The sequence below is a fragment of the Anomaloglossus baeobatrachus genome, chromosome 1 (genome assembly GCF_048569485.1).
Source record: "Anomaloglossus baeobatrachus isolate aAnoBae1 chromosome 1, aAnoBae1.hap1, whole genome shotgun sequence".
Lineage (NCBI taxonomy): Eukaryota > Metazoa > Chordata > Amphibia > Anura > Aromobatidae > Anomaloglossus > Anomaloglossus baeobatrachus.
Genome location: NC_134353.1, coordinates 249,975,299 through 249,992,158, shown reverse-complemented (window position 1 = coordinate 249,992,158; position 16,860 = coordinate 249,975,299). Strand labels below are relative to the sequence as shown.

Genomic DNA, 16,860 nt, shown 5'->3' with positions numbered 1-16,860 from the left:
GGAATTTTTTTGCTGTTTTCCAGTACACTATATAGTAAAACTTATAGTTGCATTTAAAAGTTCAACTCGTCCTGCAAAAAACAAGTCTTTATATGGCAAGATTGACAGAAAAATAAAAAAGTTACGGCTCTCGGAAGAAGGGGAACAAAAAAAACCCCGCAAAAACGGAAAACGCCCTGGGGCTGAAGGGGTTAACCGGTTACAATCTGACTTTGACCACATTATTCCACTGAAACTGCCCTAACTAAAGTTACCATTGACCTACTAACTGCTGTAGCCTAGTGACACTACTCTGTCCTTCTCTTCTTAGACCTGTATTCTGCCTTTGACACTGTGGACCATTGCCTCTTCCTACAGATTCTCTCATCTACTGGTATCACAGACTTGGCCTTATCCTGAATCACTTCATGTCTAACAGACAAGACTTTCAGTGTCTCCTCCATATGTTGGTGACTCCCAAGGTTCAGTTCTTGGCCCCCTGCTGTTGTCCATTGACAACTTTGGCCTGGGACAGCGTATAGAGTCCCACAGCTTTCAGTATCATCTTTATGCTGATATACAGATTTACCTCTTGAGCCCTGATATCAGCTCCTTACTAACCAAAATCCCACAAATGTCTGTCTGCTATTTCATCCTTTTTTTCTGCTCGATTTCTAAAACTGAACATGGAAAAAACAGAATTCATCATCTTTAACCCACTTCACGCTACCACTCCACCTGAACTACCCATCTAAGTCAATGACTGCTCACTCTCCCCAGTCCTGCGTGCTCTCTGCCTGGGGGTAATCCTTGACTCTGTTCTCTCTTTCCAGCCACATATCCAAGCCCTTTCCACCGCCTGCTGACTTCAACTCAAAAATATTTCCCGGATCCGTGTGTGGCACCCCTGAGGCTTCTGTCGCCACAGAGGTGCTGCACCTTATTCAGAGATGTGGTATCCCATCCCAGGGTAAGGAAGGGGTCATCCACCCTTTCACATGACACACGCACACAGACAGACTCATCACAATATTCCACTAAACCATGGTTAGGGCCTAGTGCAGCTAACTTAGTGGGTGAGGTGTCTGAGGTGAAAGGGCGGGAAGTTAGTTGACAGTGAAAGTTAGAGGATAATGGTCAAGAGGTGTGGTGAGGAGGCCACCGGAGCATAGAGACCCGGGGGTCCTGCTCGACCCGAGTGACACAGAAGAAGAGATCTTAGAGACACGGGAGGGCGGGAGGCACTCGTGGGCTTGCTACACAGAACACCAGGAGGAAGGATCTGGCCACAAAATGGGGACCTGGTCCCTAGACTACAAGAAAACTAACGTACTCTTTAGTAACACCGGGGGCCTGGGTGGCTACAAGCATCCAGGGCCGAAAATCAGCACACGAATCTGCTGGAAGAAGGCCACAGAGGATCAGGGGGTAAAGCAGGCAGAAAACCCGTTGAAATTCAGCGGCCCCTGGCTCAGGGCACTGTGTGCGGAGGAACGAGACAAGAGGGTGAGAGTCAGCACAGTAGAGACGATCAGGAAAGACACATCTGAGGAGCATACCGGTATTTACCTCTGAGCTGACCGGGATCGGTGGGAGCCCATCATGGTGGATCCCAGCATACCACGGGTGATTGCCGGTTTACTGTACACCTGTGGAACTGGTACCGTGGGTAAAGACTTTGATTGCAAACCCCAGTGTCATCTACGTCCTTCCCGCGCCCTCTCATGATCCCCGGGCCTCAAACTCTACCTGTGGGGAGCAATATCACCTCAGCTGCAACATCATCATCTGCCCCAGGGAATACACAGCGCAGCAGCAGTCCACATAGCCGCAGTACCACAGGTGGCGTCACAAACTTTTACTTTCAACTACAACTCCTATCATCATAATCATCATCCCTTTAACATTGAAAGACACCGCCATAGTCACGGAACTGGGCCACGCCGCCGCGACATCACCGGACTAGTCTGGCCTGGTAACGAGTACCCCCCGGCCCTGGAGCTGGGCTTGTCATGTAAATTCCTTGACCAAGAATCTGCAAAAACACAAGTGCATGCCCTCATTACCTCCCACCTGGACTACTGTAAACTCCTGCTCTGTGGCCTCCCTTCTAACACTCTTACTCCCCTCCAATCTATCCTAAATTCTGCTGCCCGACTAATCCACCTGTCTCCCAGCTATTTCTCGGCCTCTCCTCTCTTCCAATCTCTTCACTGGCTTCCCATTGCCCAAAAACGCGGTTTCAAAACACTACCCATGATATGCAAAGCCACCCGCAACCTGTTTCTTTCACACATCTGTAAACTAGTCACCCGGTACTTACCAGGAAGCAACCTCTGATCTTCACAAGATCTCCTTCTCTACTCCCGTCTTATCTCCTCTTCCCACAATCGCATACAAGATTTCTCCTGTACCTCTCCCATACTCCGGATCCCAACATATCAGACTTTCGCCTACAGTGGAAACCTTCAAAAGGAACCTGAAGACCCACCTCTTCCGACAAGCCTACAATCTGCAGTAACACTCAGTCTCTCTCCTCCTGTCCAAGTCTGTGCCTTAAAATGTTCACGATTATTGTACATGTCTATGTATGCCCCTTTTTCACATGTAAAGCGTGATGGAATAAATGGCGCTGTAATAATAAATAATAAAAAAGCAATGATTAATAGCTGAACAATCTGGCTTCATGACACATAGCTCAACGTTACAGAAAGATTATCCAAATCCCTTTGAAATTTGTATTTTTAAAAACAAATAGTTACAAATCCAAAAATGCAATATTTGTCTAAAGTTAAAGGTATATTCAGAAATAGCGGTGTTATCGTGAAGGAGATTAAAGGGTTGTTCTACTACTTTTATATTGATGACCTACTTCTAGGATAAGTTAATAAAATGCTGTGGGGACAACCTAAGAGCAATAGGGTTATAACAATGTAATAAATGTGTAGAATAAAGCGATTTTGCTCACTTAGTGTGGTTGAGTGAGACAACATTAGTAGAGTTTTAATAGATGTGTTCCAACTACTGCAGTGTCACAGGTTGGTGAACCTAACCTGGTATTCAGGGGATAGGAGATGTGGGTAACCTCCGCTGCTTGTAGGGTGTGTGACGCCCCTGCGGTAACCAGGTGTCTCAAAAACAAGGTAACTATTAAGGTAACAGCTCGTGTCCTACAAACTGTGCCAACCACTACACACACTAGCACACCAGGGCATTAACACTCGCTGTAACCAGCTGGGAACCTCACTTAGCCAGATGAGTGGGCTGGGCACTGTTAGATAACAAGCAGCCAACTGGGAAGAAGAGACCAGACCTGGGGGAGGAGAAAGTGATCTGGGAAGTGTTAGTGGGGAGACAGTCTGCAGGTAGCAGTGAAAGAGGAGGGGTGTCAAGACAGACCAGAGACTCTTGAGACACAGAGAAAGTGAAAGAAGGAAAGAGACTGCAGATACTTGGACAGTAAGAACAGCCACTCAGAGGAGGAAAGTAACTGTGGAGTTAGAGAACAAACTTCAAGGACAAAGGGACCCTGTGGGGTGGACATCCAAAGCTCACAGCACTTTGCACGCAGGAGTACAGATCCCCCAGTACAGACATGGATTTTATGCCCTCTGTTAATTCTGCCAGGCGAGTGGGTTTCCAGGACTCACCTGCCACCCTTTAACGTCCGAGGCATCAGCAGCAAAGCAGGACCGGGACACATACCCTTAAATAGTCCAAGCTGCCTGCGGCAGGACCCAGACGCCAGGAGGACCTCAAGTGCTCCACGCCAGGGAGGACCCACATACACAGGAGGTGGTGTGGTACCAGGTTGGCAGGCACAGCCACCAGGACTCGGTCGTACCTGTAATCCAGTACGTCTCAGGGCGCTAAACCATTCAGTAAATACCATGAAACTGCCCCTTTTGTCTGGACTGTTTATTGCCATGCGCCTCCACATTAACCCATCACCTGCTGAGGCATTGCCCTATTTGCGGAGGGCTCCAGTCAAAGCTGCAGATCACATCAGCCCCATCAGCCCCCAAATCTGGCCGCAAACCGCAAGTGGCGTAGTCAATACAAATCCCTTTTTCTTTTATTTCCCTTTTTATTTAAGCCCTCGCCAGTACCATGGGTCCGGGATCACTCGAGCCACAGATCACTTGTCCTGAGCAGCTCGGCTGCCTTGGGGTGCGACAGGTGTCCACAAATAATTCCAATATATGGTCTAGAGGTGTCAGTGCGATTTATTCTCTACACGTTTTGAAGTTATCAAACTAATTCTTCAAGAGAATTACAATTGTTATCATCCTGAAGAAGTTTGATAACTTACAGAAAATGAACTGCACTTTCACTTCTACACCGCATATTGGAATTATTTGTGGACAAACTACCAGCAGCAGAGGTTACCCACATCTCCAATCAACTAGAGTAAGTTAATGTCCGATTGTCGAGGGTCCAGCACCCAACACCCACATGATCTGCTCTTCTGATAGTACAACACACAAATTATATGGGCATTACAGTGTATGCATTATCATTGCAATGGTTTATTACTCCTGTATATGGTCGTAATTCAGGCCTAGCTCTGTTTTGGATAGACAAATGTTACACTTGCCCTTGCAACCTGTCAATGTGTTTAGATTTGTATACATAACTGTATGTGTGTAAGTAATTATATATATATATATATATATATATATATATATATATATATATATATATATATATATATATATATATATACACATACATACATACACACACACACGCACACACGCACACGCACACTACTAATCATCGTTTATATTTTCTAAAATTGTTTTTGTTGGGTGGATATTTTAGGATTTCTACCCCTACATTATCCCTCCTGCTGAAAGGCTGTCATATGAGCATCTTCAACCCTCATGTGGTGTATGTTTTCGTGGTAAGGCCTCTTGGGTAGGGTCCTCTTATTGTCTGTAAACATCCGTCACTCACTTAGCTATCTTTATTTGGACAAATCTTCCACTAATCACGCACATCTTACATGCAGATTTGATGCAAGTGTCACCAGATGCAAAGGGTGAAGGCTGTACTGATATCTGCATGTAAGACATGATGGTTTTGATCAAGAATTTCCTGTAAAATTCATTGGAAGGAAATAAAAAAAAAAAGACAGAAATGCTCCCTGGTGTATTACTTCCAAGAATCAGTATGGTAAACAAGCTGCGTTCTGAGAACTTGTAGAAGTCAGCTTGTGATGATATTATTATTATAACAAGAATTATCCCCAGGCTGAGTGCTGGTTGGTACACAGTATATATACATTATATAGTACTGGCCAATAGTTTGAGGCTGTTGGAGGAAAAAAATTCTACAACCTAAGAATGCTTTAAAATAAGTGTTAATAGTATATTTTATCAATTAACAAAATGCAAACTGAATTAACAAGAGAAATCTAAATTCAATCAATATTTGGTGTGACTAATGCTGAGCGAGCATTACCATGCTCAGGTGCTGTGTACTTGCAACAAGCAGTTGTATGCTCAGATGGGCGTGACTCGAGTATCGAGTTGGAAGTAAGTCATGGGGAAACTCGAGAAGAAGATTTTACAGAAAAATGCATGAATTCCCCATTGACGTCCATTATACTTGGTACTCGAGTCAAGCCCATCCGAGCATCCAACTGTTCATTACGAGTACCTGAGCATGGTAGTGCTCACCCATCACTAGTGACCACCCTTTATCTTCAAAACAACTTCACACACTTTCACAGTTTTTGAAGGAATTCCACAGAGAAGTTGTTCCAAACATCTTGGAAACTTAACCACAGATCTCCTGTGGAAGTAGGGTTGTGCAAATTCTTCTGTGTCATCATACACAAGGAGCTGCTGATAAGTCTATGGCTTTGTGATCTCTTTTTGTTTCAATGGTAATGAATGTTACATCACATGAAAGCCTTATGTGTCTAATATATGTTTTCAAAATGTTGTGTGTTTGTTACTTATGGCAACAGTGTTCTACACACGCAGAAAGATGTCTAATGCGATATTCACAGCAACTGAGAGCTGAGGAGTGATAAAATTGTTGTTTCTGCAAGGAAAGTCCACAAAGGATATTCATGGTTCATGGTGATATGTCGCAGACACTGGTGTATCAACGCTCTTCATATTCCACAGTTAAGAACTGAGTTGCCAAATTTAAACCAGACCCCTTAAGCACCCATGTAGGGGAACGTCCCGGACGACCGAGAGTGGTTGTTGTTCCAGAGATCGTCGATGCTGTGCACAATTTCATACTGGAGAATCGACGAATTTCAGCTAAAGCATTAGCAGACATCATGGGGATTTCCCATGAATGTGTTTGTGTCATTATCCATGAACATTTGGAAATGAGGAAGCTATCTGCAAAGTGGGTCCTCAAATGTTTGACAACAGATCAGAGAAGTATGCGAGTGAAAACTTCTTGGTCCATTTGTCAACGTTTCCGGACTGATAAGAACTTCCTGGATCGACTGGTCACTATGGATGAGACCTGAATTTATTTGTATGACCCTGAAAACAAGGAGCAGTCAAAAAAGTGGAGGCACAGTGGTTCTCTTCGTCCAAAGAAGATCAGGGTGCAAAAAAAATCAGCCACTAAGGTGATGGTGTTTGTGTTCTGGGATAACGAGGGCGTGCTGCTAGTGGGCTACCTTCAAAAGGGTTCCACCATCAATGCAAGGTATTACATTGAATTTTTGGATCAATTGAAAGCAGCTCTGAAGGCCAAAAGGCGCAGCAAGCTGTCCAAAGGAATATTGTTCCTTCAAGACAACGCCTCCGCTCACACTGCACAAGCGACCACGGCAAAACTGGCAGAGCTGGGCTTCCATCTAGTTGACCACCCACCTTATATACCAGATCTAGGTCCCTCCGACTGTCATATGTTTCTAAACCTGAGGAAACAACTCAAGGGTAATAAATGTCACACAATTATGCCATGGCTGTTACAGATGCCTGGTTTGAGGCACAACCAAAATCCTTCTTTTTGCTAGGCTTACAGAACTTGGAATATTGATGTAAGAAGTGTATTGACATCAGGGGAGAGTATGTGGAATAAATGTAATGTTTCATCATCCTAGCTTATTTCTTTCTGGGTAGAGCCAAACACTTATCAGCAGCCCCTCAAATTCCCAAACCTGATGTTAACATAGGGACTGTATAATCATTTACAGGAAACCTTATTCTTCTTTACATTTACGATACTTTATAATGATAATGGCTGTATGTTTAGGGTAGATGTCCTGCTGCAGAATAAGCTTGGAGCTAAACATCTTCCTGAAGAACCTCCTTGCTTTTCATAGAATTGAGGAAATATAAAATATCTAACCCTAATTCCCTAGTCTCCTAATATGCCTTCCCAAACTTGCAGGGAACCTCTCATGCTTTAGGGGTACTTTGCACGTTGCGAAATTGCTACTGCGATATCGTCGTGGTCAAATCGAAAGTGATGCACATCCGGCGCCGGTAACGACATCGCAACGTGTAAAGCCTAGAAGCACCGATAAAAGATCGCAAAAGCATCGAAAATCGGTGATCTGTGTAGTGTCGGTCATATAGTGTCGGTTCCATAATTTGGCTGCAGCGACAGGTACGATGTTGTTCCTCGTTCCTGCGGCAGCACACATCGCTGTGTGTGAAGCTGCAGCAGCAAGGAACATCTCTTTACCTGCGTCCCGCCTGCAATGGGGAAGGAAGGAGGTGGGCAGGATGTTTACGTCCCGCTCATCACCGCCCCTCCGCTTCTATTGGCCGCCTGCCGTGTGACATCGCTGTGACGCCGCACGACCCACCCCGCCCCCTTAGGAAGTAGGCGGGTCGCCGGCCAGAGCGACATCGCAGGGCAGGTAAGTGCGTGTGAAGCTGCCGTAGCGATAATGTTCGCTACGGCAGCTATCACAAGATATCGCTTCTGCGACGGGGGCGGGTACTATCGTGCTCGGCATCGCTACAATCGGTTAGCGATGTTGCAGTGTGCAAAGTACCCCTTACTGTTACTGGCTTGAATTCATTATACTGTTCTCCAGCCCTTTGGTGAACAAACTGCCTTCTGTCACAGCCAAATATTTCACATTAACTCCTCTGTCCAGACCACTTGCTACTATTTTTCTGCATCTCAGTTATCAAGTTTTTGTGGAAAGTTGAGTTGCTTGGCCTTGTGTCATGTCAAAAGTACAGCTTTTTAGCCACAATGCTTCCATTAAAAAGTTATTCCCCCATCTCCAAGATCCTATCCCAATATATATTAGATGTAATATTATTAGCAAATAGCTCCAATTAAAAATATAGTATAGTTCTCCTGATATAGCTATGTCACTTACCTCATGTGTAGGGGTATTGCAGTTTAGGCATCCATGATTACATTATGTCCACTCATATCGTGACAGTTGCTTATGGTTGTAATCATGGATAACCAAGCTGCAATGCACCAAGTAAGAGACATGGCTAAAATCAGGAGAAATATACTGCATTTCTAATGGGAGGTATTTGCTAATTTTATTATTATAACACCTACTACATATTGGAATAGATGGGAATAACTCTTTAAGACCACTTTAGGCCAGACTTCTAAACAGATGGGTGTAGCTGGGTCCCACTGGTTGCTTCAAGTTCTGAGGTTTTAGCACTGCTGAAAATCTTCCAAAGTTTCCTTGGTCGATCACTGTGTCTATGGTCCTCAGTTGTGCTCATTTCTTGGGGCTACTTCAAAAGAGGTTGAACAGCACATCTTGTAACTCCAGTCAGCTTTGAAATTTGTCTGAGAGACCTTCTGTCTTATTACGGTGCTCAGTCTTGCCATGGTTTAAGACCCGCAACATGAAATGGTCTTCCAGAACTTCAATATTGTAGCAGAATTTGTCTGTTCCTCACCAAGGTTTGAGCCTCTTACACAGTGATTTGTGCTTCAATCTAATATGAGGGGCTGCTGATAAGTCTTTGGCTTTACCCAGAAAGAAACGAGATAGGATGATGAAACTTTACATTTATTCCCCATACTCTCCCCTGATGTCAACACACTTCTTACATCGGTATTCCAAGTTCTGTAAGTCTAGCAAAAAGAAGGATATTGGTTGTACATCAAACCAGGCATCCGCAGCAGCCATGGCATCAGAAGTGGTGTGAAATTTAGTACCCTTGAGGGGTTTCTTCAGGTTTTTAAACAGAGGATAGTCGGAGGGAGCTAGATCTGGTGAATAAAGTGGGTGGTCAACCAGCTGGAAAGCTCAACTCTGGCAGTTTTGCCGTGGTCGCTTGTGCAGTGAGCGGAGGCGTTGTCATGCAGGTAACAAGATTCCTTTGGACAGCTTCCCGCACCTTTTTGCCTTCAGGGCTGCCTTAAATTGATCCAAAAGTTCAATGTAATACCTTGCATTGATGGTGGAACCCTCTTGAAGGTAGTCCAATAGCAGAACACCCTCATATCCCAGAACTCAGACGACAATCATCTTAGTGGCTGATTATTGCACCCTGAACTTCTGCATGAGAAGAACCACTGTGCCTCCATTCTTTTGACTGCTCCTTGTTTTCAGGGTCATACAAATAAATCCAGGTCTCATCCATAGTTACCAGTTGATCCAGGAATTTATTAGTCTGGAAACGCTGACAAATGGACCAGGAAGTTTTCACTCGCATGCTTCTCTGATCTGTTGTCAAACATTTCATGGGAAATCCCCATGATTTCTGCTATTGTTTTAGCTGAAATTCGTCGATTCTCCAGTATGAAGTTGTGCACAGCATCGACGATCTCTGGAACAACAACTACTCCCGGTCGTCCAGGACGTTCCTCATCATTGGTGCTGAAATGACCCATTTTAAATTTGGCAACCAAGTTCTTAACTGTGGACTACGAAGGGCATTGATCCACCAATGTCTGCGACATATCACCATGCATATCCGTTGTGGACTTTCCTTGCAGAAACAAGAATTTTATCACTGCTCTGCTCTCAGTTGCTGCGAATATCACATTACACTCTGCCATTTTGTTTTCCCGCGTGCGTAGAACACTGTTGCCACAAGCAACAAACACAAAATTTTGAAAACATGCAGTATATTAGACACATAAGGCTTTCATGTGATGTAACAATCATTACCATAGAAACAAAAACAGATCACAAAGCCAAAGACTAATCAGCAGGCCCTCGTGTAAAAATGATTGGTCACCATCACCTTTTTGGTATAATTGTTTACTCATGCACCTATATGTATACATACAACTATAATCCTACAAAATCCCTGACTTTGTGCAAGTGTACCTAGGAGAACTGATGTGGTTTTGAAGGCAAAAAAGCGATCACAACAAATATAGATTTGAGTGAGATTTTTTGTTCACTAAAGCGGGCTTTACATGCTACGATATATTAAACGATATGTCGTCGGGGTCACGTTGTTAGTGACGCACATCCAGCATCGTTAGAGATATCGTAGCGTGTGACAGCTACAAGCATCTGTTAACGAGCAAAAATACTCACCTTATCGTTGGTCGTTGACACGTCGCTCATTATCTAAATATCACACGTCCTTCTCTGCACTGGTTGTTCATCGTTCCCGGGGCAGCACACATCGCTCCGTGTGACACCCCGGGAACGATGAACTGCAGCTTACCTGCGGCCGCCGGCAATGCGGAAGGAAGGAGGTGGGCGGGATGTTACGTCCCGCTTATCTCCGCCCCTCCGCTTCTATTGGCTGGCCGCTCTGTGACATCGCAGTGACGCCAAACGTCCCTCCCTCTTCAGGAAGAGGATGTTTGCCGCCCACAGCGAGGTCGTTCGGGAGGTAAGTGTTACAACATTGTGCAACACGGGCAACAAATTGCCCATATCGCACAAACGATGGGGGCGGGTGCGATCGCAAAACGATCGCACGAGAAATTGAAGCATGTAAAGCAGTCTTTACTTGGCATTTTGTTTAATATTAAAGTATTCACACTTCTATTTTTAAAGAATTTTTACTTTTCAGTATTCCTCCCAGTACATTTGCATAAAACATCTACACTGAACTAATTATAAATAATATATACGCATACACATATATGCCACAGCTCATGAGCTCCCCCTGGTGAATAGTATAAAGGTTTGCAAGGAAAACAAAAAAAAAAAAAAAAAAGAAAAAAGACACTTTATAAAAACATTTGTTTTTCGACAGAAGACTAAAAAAAACTAAAGAAACTCCAAACCAAACAACTTTTAAAAAAAATAGGTTTATTACAAAATATTTAAGTTGATCTACTACGAGTAACGTTGACACACACAAAGCTAGAAGTGAAGAATGAACTACCAGCCATTCATCCAATACCAAGTAGTAAACAGGTGGCAAATCACAAAGAAAAAGACAAATGGAAAAGACAGACTAAATGGTCTATGCCTGATGTAAAGGGAATTATGGAAGTAAATTCATATTAATAATGCCGCTTTGCTCACACATCACTGTGCAGATGTAATAACACAGCTAGTAATATAGCAAGGTTGTATAGGCATGCTGAATAATGGCACATTTCAAAGGATCCGTATAGAGGCTTCAACAGAACAATACATATAGCTATGAAATAAACAAGTCCTAATACAATTTTTAGGACTAATCATTTCAAATAGCTTTTTTGGTCTTCTTTCCTGGAGATGTTCACAATGTTAGCAGTTTTTCTACAACCAACTTAGTAAAGGCTCGTCTTCCTCATGATCCTAAGAAATTCCTGTTCATTGATTTCCCCATCTCCATCACGATCGGCTTCATCAATCATTTCCTGAAACAAAATAGGGCAATTTAACATGCTCAAGAGTTGTCCGCGTCATGCAGCTGAGGTGGTATACAGCAAGGCTTGGATTTTAACATTGACAACAAATGTAAAATACCAGTGGGACAAGGTCATAATTCTATATTATTGTGTTGTATTTACTTTGCACTGCCCCTACACAACATACGCACACATACACATAAATATATATATATATTTTGTCCTCTCCTACTTTCAGTGTCGCCCGTCTTGTATTTTTGTACCGGATCACCTGCTCGTTTTTGTTTTAATTAAAAAAGTTTATTTAATACCTTACATTTTATGGGCGTAAGATCTTCCTTTTCTCCCGTTCATTTAATTCTAGAGGGAGCTCCTTTACACACATCCGTTTAATTTGTTCGTGTGCGGTACGTATTTGCACGTACCGGAGACACGTACACACGGAGACCCATGTTATTCAATGGTAGATGGCACACACACGTAAAATCACACGGAACGTGTGTCCGTGTGGTAAGTACGTGTGTGCGGACGATATGTCCGTTCCTGGCCGGCAGCACGCAGGCACGGACCCGCTTTAGTCAATGGGTCCGTGCCTGCACGTACCGCACACGGAGTATGTCCGTGTTCAGCACGTTTCGTGCGTGTGCGTTTTTACACTAGCGATCTTATTTTTTGTTTTTTTTAAATTAAAGTCAGTATACTTACCTTTTTTCTGCTGTTCTCAGTCATACTTACATTGGCGCTCGTTTTTTTTCTTCCCCCGGTCATACCGCTCCCCGATCACCAGCACGGCGAGGAACAGCTGTGCAGAGAATACGCGGAAACAATTACTTTGAATATGCCGGCCGCTCATTAATCAATCTCGTATTCCCTGCTTTCCCCACCCAGAGACGCCTGTGATTGGGTGCAGTGAGACAGCTGTCCCTCAGCGTGGGGGGCGTGTCTGCCTGCAACCAATCACAGCAGCCGGTGGGTGTGTCTATACTGTGCAGTAAAATAAATAAATAAATAAATAAATAAATAAATAAATAAAAAAAAACGGCGTGCGGTCCCCCCCAATTTTAATACCAGCCAGATAAAGCCATATGGCTGAAGGCTGGTATTCTCAGGATGGGGATGAAGGTGACCGGAGCAGCAGAAGACACATCCGCTCCTGACAGCTCCACGCAGCTAATGAAGGCAATAGCGCGATCAGCTGTATTCAGCAATGGCCGCGAGTAACCTCAGTGACAACTCAGCTGATCACGCTATTCCCTTCATTAGCTGTGTGGAGCTGACAGGAGCGGCTGTGTCTTCTGCAGCTCCGGTCACCTTCATGCAGCAGAGCTGGAAGCGACGCTGGACCATCCTGGAGTACGCCGGACATGGAGGGCTTTTTCGGGCTTATTGAATTGGTGAACAAGGCAATTTGTTAGTGTTTTTTTTTTCCTAATAAAGGATTGTTCGGGTGTGTGTGTTTATTTACTGTAATTTACAGATTAATCATGGAAGGTATCTAGGGGAGACGCCTGACATGATTAATCTAGGACTTATTGGCAGCTATGGGCTTCCAATAACTCCTTATTACCCCGATTTGCCAACGCACCAGGGCAAATCGTGACGAGCCGGGTACAGTCCCAGAACTGTCGCATATAATGTATGCGGCAATTCTGGGCGGCTGCTGACTGATATTGTTAGGCTGGGGGGCTCCCCATAACGTGGGGCTCCCCATCCTGAGAATACCAGCCTTCAGCCGTATGGCTTTATCTGCCTGTTATTAAAATTGGGGGGACCGCACGCTGTTTTTTTTAATTATTTATTTATTTTACTGCACAGTATAGACACGCCCACCGGCTGCTGTGATTGGGTACAGTGAGACAGCTGTCACTCAGCGTGGGGGGCGTGTCTTACTGCAACCAATCACAGGCGTCTGTGGGTGGGGAAAGCAGGGAATATGAGATTGATTAATGAGCGGCTGGCATATTCAAAGTAATTGTTGCCGCGTATTCTCTGCACAGCTGTTCCTCGCCGTGCTGGTGATCGGGGAGCGGTACGTATGAGAGAGGGCTGCTCACTTCAGTCACTCGAGGGATTAGCGGTCACTGGTGAATCCTTCACAGGTGACCGCTAATCAGTACGCGGCACACAGACAGAGCCGCGGCATGACAATGAAGTTGGGTGAAGTTCACCTGAGTTCATTCTCATCGCGCAACTCTGTCTGCTGTCAGCCGACATGTATCAAGGACATTGTGTTGCACAAACGGACATTCCACACGGACATTCCACGTACACATACACGGGCATTTTACACACAAACACGGACATTTTACACGTGCACACGGCTCGCATACGCCATCACACGGATGCCAGACGTACCGGAGAAACACCCCCAAAAAAACGGAACACGGACCGGAAAAACGGACAGTGTCACACGGACGTTTTTTTTTGCAGAAGTGTGTTTTAGGCCTTAGTAATGATCACTAGTGATGAGCGAGCACCACCATGCTCAGGTGCTTGATACCTCAGTACTCGTAACCGAGTGTAATGTGGGTGCAATTTGAGTACCCAAGTGTAATTGAAGTAAATGGGGGACTTCTGCATTTTTTTTCAGGAAATCTGCCAGTAAAATGCTTGAAGTCTCCATTGGCTTCCATTATACTCGGGTACTCCAGTTGCGCCAATCCAACATGGATACAAGTACTGAGCATGGTAGTGCTCGCTCATCACTAGTGACTGCCACAACTGAACCTTTTACAGACGATCATGCTGGAGAGCTCCCACTATTGCTAGAGGCTCCGTGGCAATCTGGGATAGGTGGCAAATATGTCTTGTTTTACTGATTTACGCAAAATAAATGATAATGATAGATAATCTTTAGATATTCACTAGGATGCCATAACATACCTGTAATTCTTCATCTGTTAGGTTCTCACCCAATTCTTTGGCAACCCTTTTTAGGTTTTTAAAAGAAATCTTGCCTGTGCCGTCATCATCAAATAGCCGGAACGCTTTCATAATTTCTTCTTTAGAGTCTTTCTCACTCTGGTTGTAAAAAGAAATCAGAGACAGGTTTTAGAATTAAATTGTGCAAATTGATTATTACTGAAAATATATTTTGAGCTTATACTCGTTTGGGAAAAACGGATTTTTGTGTACTCACCGTAAAATCGTTTTCTCTTAGCCATCATTGGGGGACACAGGACCATGGGTGTTATGCTGCTTATCCATAGGAGGACACCAAGTAGATGCAAAAGACATTAGCTCCTCCTCTGCAGTATACACCCCCTGGCTGGGCCAGGCAACCTCAGTTGTAGTACACAAGCAGTAGGAGAAAAAAAATAGTAAGAACTTATCTTAACGGAGGAACATGAGAAAAAGAATCATAACTAAATAAGGTACTGAGAGAACCAAGGCCCAACAGGGCAACAGCGTGGGTCCTGTGTCCCCCAATGATGGCTAAGAGAAAACGATTTTACGGTGAGTACACAAAAATCCATTTTTCTCTGACGCCTCATTGGGGGACAGAGGACCATGGGACGTCCTAAAGCAGTCCATGGGTGGGAAAAAATAAAAGAAGACAACACAACCCAAGGACGAGGAACCAGTCCCAGACAGTTTGGAGTGCCTACTGAGAGAGGTGCGCTACTGCAGTTTGCAGAATTTTCTAGGCATTGGTAGAAGATTGAGAGCACTGAGACCTGCCCTTTAAGGGAGCTGAGGGCCAACCCCGCTTGCAAGCCAGACTGCAGAAAATTGAGAATTCTGGGGATGGCCAGAGGCATAGGCTGGACGTTAGTTTCCCTGCACCATGAAAAAAAGATTTTCCACGTACGGTGGTAAATGCGGGATGAAGCAGGCTTTCGGGCGCTGATCATGGTGGAGATAACCGCGGGGGAGAATCCTGCTCTTGTTAATACCCAGGTCTCAATGGCCATGCCGTCAGCTTCAGGGCTCTGGAGTTCTGATGGGAAATGGGCCCTTGGGTCAGCAAGTCTTTAATGTCTGGAAGGCGCCACGGTACGTCTGTGAGCATTTGTACTAATTCGGCGTACCAGGCGCGCCTGGGCCAGTCCGGTGCTATCAGTATCACCGGGACTCCCTCTGCCTTGATCTTCCTGATTACCCGCGGCAGCAGGGGTAGAGGTAGAAATATGTAAGGCAGGCGGAAGTGGTGCCAGGAGGAGACTAGAGCATCCGCGCCGATGGACTGCGGGTCGCGTGACCTGGCTATGAACGCGGGTACCCTTGCGTTCAACCTTGAGGCCATTAGATCCACGTCTGGTGTACCCCAGCGATTGCAGATGTGTAGGAACACTTCTAGGTGGAGAGACCACTCTCCGGCGGCCAGGCCTTGGCGACTTAGAAAGTCTGCTGCCCAGTTCTCTAACCCCGGTACGTGTACCGCTGATATCACTGACCCCGTCGATTCGGCCCAGCTGAGGATCCTGTGGGCCTCGAGATAAGCCGCTTTGCTGCGGGTGCCCCCATGTCGATTGATATAGGCTACAGCTGTCGCATTGTCCGATTGGACTCAAATCTGTCGACCCGCTAGCAGAGGGCAGAACGCCCTGAGCGCAAGGAAGATTGCGCGGATTTCCAGGAGGTTTATGGGTAGGGAAGATTCCTGGGGCGTCCAACGTCCTTGAGCAGTGTGGTGCCGGTACACTGCTCCCCAGCCTAGGAGGCTGGTGTGCGTGGTCAGGACCAGCCAGTTTACTGGGAAAAAAGATCTCCCCTTGGATAGGGATGGGGACCGAAGCCACCAGCAGAGTGCATACTTGACTGCAGGCGTCAGGTGAAGATGTTTGCCCAGGAGAAGGGGCTCTTGTCCCAGGCAGCTAGAAGTGCCAACAGCAGTGGACGGAGGTGCAGCTGAGCAAAGGGCACTGCCTCCATAGCCACCACCATCCTGCCTAGCACTCATGCTGAATCGAATGGAGCGAGACGGAGGACGTAGAAGGCAGCGTACCGCTTGTCGTAGAGCGATCGCCTTGTCCTGAGGGAGAGATATCAAGCCTCGACGGGTGTCCAGGGACATGCCCAGGAAGGTGATGGGACCGGGGATGATTTGTCTAGATTCAGTAGCCACCCTAAGCGGGAGAGGGTGTCCGCGGTGATCTGCACACTGGTTGAGCAGTCGCGGAAGGAGGGGGCCTTGATGAGGAGGTCTTC

At 45.4% G+C, this 16,860-nt stretch overlaps 1 protein-coding gene across 1 annotated transcript in view; it reads right to left on the bottom strand.

Annotated features, from left to right (window-relative positions):
- Positions 1–11,159: 11,159 nt before the first annotated feature.
- Positions 11,160–16,860, bottom strand: part of LOC142310984 (uncharacterized) — a 44,976-nt gene continuing 39,275 nt past the window's right edge. Inside the window, exons 4-5 of the mRNA XM_075348932.1 lie at positions 14,593–14,730; positions 11,160–11,718 (exon numbers count right to left, since the gene is read on the bottom strand). Coding sequence (XP_075205047.1) covers positions 11,629–11,718; positions 14,593–14,730 — 228 coding nt within the window. The 3' untranslated portion in view covers positions 11,160–11,628. The remainder of the gene's footprint in view (positions 11,719–14,592; positions 14,731–16,860) is intronic.